At 39.3% G+C, this 8,416-nt stretch overlaps 1 protein-coding gene across 1 annotated transcript; it reads right to left on the bottom strand.

Moving 5' to 3' along the window:
* Positions 1–6,401: 6,401 nt before the first annotated feature.
* LOC131180109 (uncharacterized) lies at positions 6,402–6,779 on the bottom strand. The gene has a single exon (XM_058147724.1). The coding sequence runs from the start codon at positions 6,777–6,779 to the stop codon at positions 6,402–6,404; it is 378 nt and encodes a 125-aa protein (XP_058003707.1).
* Positions 6,780–8,416: the final 1,637 nt, after the last annotated feature.

Genomic DNA, 8,416 nt, shown 5'->3' with positions numbered 1-8,416 from the left:
CCACTGTGTTCATAAGGGTCCTAAGGACCGCAGTGTCACATTTTACGGTTCAAAATTTGAGTTTAAAATGACTTCGCAGTCCTTCCCGAGAAGGTCACCCATCGCTGTGACTCTCGGCTCATTTAACTTCTTATATTCTGTTTTTCTTATTTATACTTAACTAATTGAACATTACTAATTATTTGTGTTTATGGCTTCTCTAGTTTTCTTAAGTGTGGTTTTATTCCCCTTAATTGTCCGGACCGACACCGGTCACCGGAACAGTGAAATATACCAGGCTATACAAATAGGGGTGTTACAATTAGGGCAAAGCACACCAAACCCTAACCACTCATAGCTGACCAAATTTCTATGATATCTTGCCTTGTCCATTTGTTTCAATTTTCAACACTTTCTAACTTAGTTTAATTGCCTAAGCATGAATATAAAGAGGAAATTGGAAAATTCATCACTAACCTTTTTGTTGGATTTTCCAAGTCTTTATTTCTTCAAATTTTCCTTTTCTTTCTTGCTCCAATCTTCTTTTCAAGACTTAAAGACAAGGTTTAATATGAGGAACTATGAAATTTATGGTGTAATTTATGGTTTTAAAAGCTTAAACATAAGCTTTAATGGTGGAAAAATAAAAAGAAAGGGAGAGGAGAGAGGATGGCCATGGCAAGAAAGAAGAAAGAAAGGAAATTCTGTTTTTCTTTTAATTTTTTTAACTCCTTTGTGCCATAATTATCCCACAAATTAAATTATTTAATATTAAACATTATTGCATCATGCATATCAACTTTGATGATGTCAAAAATTCTAATTTTCTCTATTTTTCTTTTTCTTTTATTTTTCCTCGTTTCTTTAATTTAATTCTCTATTTCAAAATTTTCATTAATCAAATTTTATTGGACAGTTAGGCCATGAATCACCTCTAGAGGTGAATTGACCAAATTGCCCCTCGCCGGCTCAACTCGATTTGCAAATAATTCAATATTTTTTCTAGATCCCTGACCTAATTATTTGACTGGCTTAACAATTCTTTTTCATGATTTTCTCTTTTTCACTGTGTTCACAGTAGTCCTAAGGACTGCGGCGTCATATCTTACGGTTCGAGATTTGAGTTTAAATCGACTTCGCAATCCTTCCCGAGAAGGTCATCCATCGCTGTGACTCTCAGCTCGTTTAACTTTTTATGTTCTGTTTTTCTTATTTATACTTAACTAATTGACAATTACTAATTATTTGTGTTTAGGGCTCATCTAGTTGTCTTAGATGTGATTGTAATCCTCTTAATTATCCGGACTGACACTGGTCACCGGAATAGTGAAATATACCAGGCTATACAAATAGGGGTGTTACAATTCTCTCCCCCTTAAAATAAATTTCGTCTTGAAATTTTACTTGGTATCAATCTCTGAACAGCTGTGGGTGTTATCTCCTCATGTCCTCCTCTCATTCCCAAGTAGCTTCTTGGCCTAAATGATGGTTCCACAGCACTTTCACTAACGGTATCTGCTTATTCTGTAGCTGCTTCACCTTATAAGCCAGAATCTCTATGGGTTCTTCCTCGTATGTGAGCTCTGGATTCACTTCAATTTCTTTCACTGGTAGTACATGAGATGGGTCTGATCGATACCTCCTCAACATAGATACATGGAAGATATTATGTATCTTCTCCAACTCTGGAGGTAGTGCCAATCGACATGCCAAAGGGCCCACTCTTTCCAGAACCTCATATGGCCCAATGAAATGAGGACTAAGTTTCCCCTTTCTGCCAAACGTCATAATTCTCTTCCAAGGAGAAACCTTGAGGAATACTTTCTCACTCACTGCATACTCAATATCCCTTATCTTTAAATCAATGTAGGACTTCTGACGGTCTGATACAGTCTTAAGTCGATCTCTGATCATCCTTATCTTCTCCTCAGTTTGCTGAATAATTTTTGGGCCAATCATCTTTCTTTTGCCTACCTCATCCCAACACAATGGGGTTCTGCACTTTTTTCTATACAAAGCTTCATATGGAGGCATCCCAATGCTTGATTGGTAGCTGTTATTGTAAGCAAACTCAATCAAAGGCAAGTGTGTGTCCCAACTGCCTTCAAACTCAATCACACAAGCCCGTAGCATGTCCTCTAAGATCTGAATTACCCTCTCAGACTGGCCATTTGTCTGTGGGTGGAATGCCATACTGAAGTTCAATCTAGTTCCTAGGGCTCTCTGAAGACTACCCCAAAATCTAGAAGTGAACCTAGGATCTCTGTCTGATACAATGGATACTGGCACTCCATGCAGCCTTACTATCTCATCAATGTACAACCTGGCCGATCTTTCAAAACTGTAGTCCATCCGGACTGGCAGAAAATGAGCAAACTTGGTCAGTCTGTCGACAATAACCCATACTGCATCATGACTCTTCTGTGTCCATGGAAGTCCCATAATAAAATCCATCGTTATTCTCTCCCATTTCCATTCTGGTACTGGTAGTGGATGTAATAAACCAGCGGGTACTTGATACTCTGCCTTCACTTGCTAACAAGTTAGGCATTTGGAAACAAACTCTGCCACATCTCTTTTCATACCCATCCACCGGTAGTGCTCCTTTAGCCCTCTATACATTTTTGTGCCACCAGGATGAATGGCAAAAGGAGACTCATGTGCTTCCTTCAAAATGATCTTCCTCAAATCAACATCATTAGGAACATACATTCTGCCCTGGTGTAACAATAGACCATCATCTCTTATTGAAAATTCTGGTCTCTTGCCCTGTCTGACTTCTTCCAATAGCTTCTGATACTTCTTATCATTCTGAGCAGCCATTCTGATCTGATCAATCAACACTGGCTTTACATGCCATGCAACTATTGTCTGCCCCTCATCATTAATCTCTAAGCTGGCATGTAATAATTTCATCTCATGTACCATAGACAAAGGAGGAACCCATAGACTTGCCATAGTCTTGTGACTTAAGGCGTCAGCCACCACATTAGCTTTCCCTGGCTGATAGTCTATCAGACAATCATAGTCTTTTATCAACTCTAACCATCTCCTCTTTCTCAAATTCAACTCCTTCTGAGTAGCCAGATACTTTAAACTCTTATGATCTGTGTAGATGTAGCACTTCTCTCCATACAAATAATGTCTCCAGATCTTAAGAGCAAACACAATAGCTGTAAGCTCCAAGTCATGTGTTGGATAGTTCCTCTCATGCGGTTTTAGCTGGTGTGATGCATAGGCAATGACATTTCGATCTTGCATCAATACACAACCTAACCCATTGTGAGAAGCATCACTATAAACTGTGTATTCTTTACCCGGAGTGGGTAAAGTCATGACTGGAGCTTCAGTCAAACATTTCTTCAATTCATCAAAACTCTATTGGCATTTATCCGTCCACTGAAATTTCACATCTTTTCGAAGTAACTTAGTCAATGGAGATGCCAACATGGAGAATCCCTTCACAAATTGACGGTAGTATCCAGTTAAACCCAGAAAATTGCGAATCTCCGTGATATTTCTGGGTGGCCTCCAATTAAGGATAGCTTCAATCTTACTTGGATCTACCTTGATACCCTCTCCTGATACTACGTCCACCAAGAAGGATATTTCTTTCAGCCAAAATTCACACTTCGACAATTTGGCATATAGCTGTTTCTCCCTTAAAGTTTGCAGTACAATCTGCAGATGTCTATCATGCTCTTCTGCACTCCTCAAATAGACCAATATATCATCTATGAATACCACAACAAACTGATCGAGGTATGGTCTGAAGATAGTGTTCATCAGATCTATAAAAGCAGCCGGAGCATTAGTTAACCCGAATGGCATGACCAATAACTCATAATAGCCATGGCAGGTTCTGAAGGCAGTTTTAGAAATACTCTGCTCTTGTACTTTCAGCTGATAATAACCTAATCTCAGGTCAATTTTGGAGAACACAGCTGCACCCCTCAACTAATCAAACAAGTCATCAATGCGGGGCAATGGATATCTATTCTTTATTGTCACCTTATTTAACTAGCGATAGTCAATGCATAATCGGAGAGTGCCATCTTTCTTCTTAACAAACAACAATGGCGCTCCCCAAGGTGACACACTAGGGAGGATAAGGCCCTTGTCAAGCAGCTCTTGCAACTGCACTTTCAACTCTTTCAATTCTGCTGGTGCCATTTTATATGGTGTTATAGAGATTGGGTCCACACCAGGCATAACATCAATCTCAAACTGCACCTCTCTTTCTGGAGGTAATCCTGGTAGTTCATCAGGAAACACATCCAGAAAGTCACATACTGTAGGGATGTCCCTCAGTGCTGGGCTCCCCACTTGGGTGTCTATCACATGTGCCAAGTATGCTTCACACCCCTTTCTGATCATCCTTCTGGCTAGTGCAGCCGAAATGATGTTTGAAGGCAGTAAATACCTTTTCCCATGTATTATCACATCACCATACAAAGGGAGACCAAAAGTGACTATCTTCAGTCTACAGTCAATCATGGCGTGATGCCTGGCTAACCAATCTATGCCCAAGATAATATCATAATCTCTGAAGGGCATTTCAATTAAATCTGACAAAAAAGTGTGTCCTTGGATCACCAAAGGACAATCTCTATAGATTTTATTGACCCGGACCTCTTGTCCTAACGGACTAGTTACTAGCACTTCAAAACCCATTTGGACACACGAAACAACAAGTGAACTGACTATGCTAGCACTAACATATGAGTGGGATGAACTCGGATCAAACAACACAAATACATCTTGATCAGAGATAGAGAATGTACCAGCTACAACATTAGAAGTCTCAGCCTTTTCTCGCTGTCTTATTGTATAAACATTGGCTAAAGCACTTCCTTATGCTGACTGACCAACAGTGCCCTGACTGTCAGAAGCAGTGCCTCTACCTTTGCCTCTTCCTCTGCTAACCAATTGTGAACCTCTGGGAGAAGGACTCTAAATAGATCCTTCTGCAGTTGTAGGAGCTGGACTAAATCTAGGAGCACTAGTGCAGTCTTTAGCTAGATAGCCCTTGCCTCCACAGTTAAAACAGGCTCCTGTAGCCCAATAGCATTCTCCCCCATGAATCTTGCCACAAGTCTCACAGGGGCGGGCAGGTTGTGAACCCCTGCTCGACTGTTGACCAGACCTAGGGGGTCTCTGTCTAGAGAATCTGCCCCTTCCAAACCTTCCACCTCGACCTCTGCTAGGTCCAACAAATTTCTTCCTCTTTCCAGAGGTACCACCAGAACTTGGCTCTACTGACTTTTCCCCCTTATCTTTTTCTGATTTTTCAGCTTTCTCTGATTTTTCCTTTACTGGGGTCGCTTCTATTTCAATTCTCTCCAACTCAAGTGCTTGAGAAATGAGTTCTGAAAAATTGTTGTGTCTGAATCCCACTACTTGCATCCTCAAACTGGGCTTCAAACCCATTTCAAGTCTCTTGCACCTTACCTTGTTGGTAGAAAGGAGACTCCCAGCATAGTGGCTTAAGTGGGAGAACTCCCTCTCATATTCTACCACTGTTCTGTTGCCTTGTTTTAGACTCAGAAATTCTTATAACTTTTGATCCACATATGTGTCTAGGACGTATTTCTGTCTGAATTCTCTGATGAAGTCATCCCAGGTCAGTACTGGTGGTTCAGCCAAGCTATGGGGGATGGTCTTCCACCAATCATATGCATCCCCTTGCAGTAGTGACACAGAGCATTCAAACTTCAGTTCATCTAGGTAGTGCAGCTTCTTAAACACTCTATCCATCCTTTTAAGCCATTGCTCTGCCTCTAAAGGGTCCACTGTACCCTTAAATTCTGTTGCCCCATATTTTAATAACTTGTCATACTGTCTGGCTGGAGGTTGTGGTTGTACCGCAAGTGTTTGGGGTGGAGCTTGAGTAGGCATACCCCTAGCCATTTGTTGAAACATTGCCGCTATCTGCTGTATAAACTATGCAGGAAATTGAGGCATTTGTGGCGTTGGTGCCACTGACCCACTGACATTCTGTAGAGCTGGGGCTTCCCCTTGTGTCTCAACTTCAACAGATTGCTCAACTAAGCGATCCCCTTCTTCCATATCAATCTGAAATTAGGGTATCTCCTGAACAAATAACACAAAGAGATTTCCCTACGTTAGTTCATATTTATAATGTAATGCACTGTATGTAACAAATAAGGACATTGAGTAGTTGTACTTAACAAAGAAAAGACACAAATTCATAAGTTAAAATATACTTCAAAAATTTTTGCTCTGATACCACTAAAACATGTCACACCTTACCCCTCTGTAAGGCATAACATGATCCCATAGAATACCTAATGAACTACCGAACTTCACCTACCGATAACTCATTAAGTAACCTACAAGGGATTTTAAAACAATTTTCTTACTTTTTATAAGTGGTGATCATTTTTTAATAGATATAAAAATCATTCATTCGAAGTTTTAAAAATAGTAAAATTTTTGTCCCATTTTATTTTTCTACAAGCTCGAACAATGTGTTTGTGTTCAAATGAATGCAGTTCATCCCCAGTTAATGCATCCCACACTTTCGCAGTAAAGTCAGCAGAACCAGAAGCAGCCCGTAAAGCATTAGTGTCCAAACAGCAACTCCACACTGCACCCTTATGCCCTTCAAACGTTCCAATCCAATCACCAGTCTCTCCATTTCTAAGCATGGGACTAGAATCCTTGCTCGCACTGATGAGGAAGAAGCCATCTGGAGTGATTGGACTGTAAAACAAATCCACAACAGGGCGAGAATGACCATGGCACACAAGTGGAACCGCCACTCTTTTCTTATCCATCAGATTCAGTTCTCTTTTTTTTCCTAGAACAACTATAGAATACCTAAAATCTGTCGTATAATGAACCCTTTTGATGATCTGAAACTTTCAAGAAATCAATTACAAAAGGAAAAATGTCTATACAGAGATCAAATTAGACATAAGAGAAATGGCGGTATTTGACACAGGTGGGAAAAGCTGAATCTTGGAATTTATGGATTGAAAGCTTGAATCCACACCCCCTAACCCTAGGCTCTGCGCGAATGAAATGCTTGGAGGGAAAGAACAAACAGAAAAATAGGAAGAAAAATTTTTTTGTTAGACTACAGAGCTGCGAAACAGGGGCTAGGCGCCGGATGGTTGAAGTGGAGACGTGCCACGGGAGTTTTATGTGATCGTAAGATTCCCAATAAATTAAAAGGAAAATTTTACCGTACAGCCATACGACCGGCTATGCTATATGGTAGTGAGTGTTGGGCACTGAAAGAGTCCTACGCATCTAAGATAAGAGTTGCAGAGATGAGAATGTTAAGGTGGATGAGTGGCCATACTAGACTAGATAAAGTCCGTAATGAAAGTATTAGAGAAAAGGTAGGAGTGGTGCCAATTGAAGATAAGTTGAGAGAAGGGAGATTGAGGTGGTTTGGTCATGTGAAGCGTAGACATACGGAGGCTCCAGTTTGACAAGTAGAGCACATTAGGCTAGAGGATAGAAAGAAAAAAAGGGGTAGACCTAAATTGACTTGGAGGAGAGTAGTACAGCATGACTTAGAAGCATTACACATTTCTGAGGATTTAACCCAAAATCGTTCAGAGTGGAAAAAGCGAATCCATATAGCCGACCCCAAATTTTTGGGATAAAGGCTTAGTTGAGTTGAGTTGAGTTGAGTTTTATTTTTCTACAAATTTTATAGAAATTTTGGTAGAGTGCCGTCTGTATTTTGAGAAAACAGTTCTTTAAATTCCTGTAAAAAGCACTTCCAAAAATTTATCTCAACAACTTCTTCAATTTCACAATCATCCCAATCAATTTCAACATCACTTATCAATTTCCAAAAATTGAAATCCACAATTTCCAATTCAAATATCATCCAAAATATTACTAATTACTTTCATTCAAATTAAAATAAAATACTTCCATTCATATGTAATTAAATGTAAAACAATTTATATACATCATACTAAAAATTTACATTAGGAAAATCCAAACTAAAATTTATTACAAACTTTATATAAACTGCTCAAGACCAGTTTTACATGTCTATATCTTTACATAAATTACATACATCAAAATAAATTTTTACAGTCAGGGTATAAAATATACCCGATAGACTTCAGGGTCGTAGCTCCTCTGTCCTCAGTAGCTCACTCTGCTGCTCTTCTAGTATCTATATCTGCGATAGCAATAACACCCATCGCTGAGTACTAGGACTCAGTGGTGCACAACATACTAAAATAATCTTTATGCGGAATTTAAAACATATTTATTCAAAAATTAAATTGAATATGCGATATCAATACAAAACATGATTTACAAGATTTTAGTTCAAACAATTTTATTTCAAACATCTCAAAACACATTTCATAAAAACACACAGTTATATCATGCCATTCGAAACAAATATAATCTCAATAGCCAGAGGCTAAGGAGAAGTCAC

Source organism: Hevea brasiliensis, chromosome 5 (genome assembly GCF_030052815.1).
Source record: "Hevea brasiliensis isolate MT/VB/25A 57/8 chromosome 5, ASM3005281v1, whole genome shotgun sequence".
NCBI lineage: Eukaryota > Viridiplantae > Streptophyta > Magnoliopsida > Malpighiales > Euphorbiaceae > Hevea > Hevea brasiliensis.
This window is presented reverse-complemented; position numbering and strand designations above follow the sequence as displayed.

Bases quoted from the DNA above. Each gene is read 5' to 3' on its own strand.
- LOC131180109 (XM_058147724.1), bottom strand. From the start codon at position 6,779: ATGGATAAGAAAAGAGTGGCGGTTCCACTTGTGTGCCATGGTCATTCT.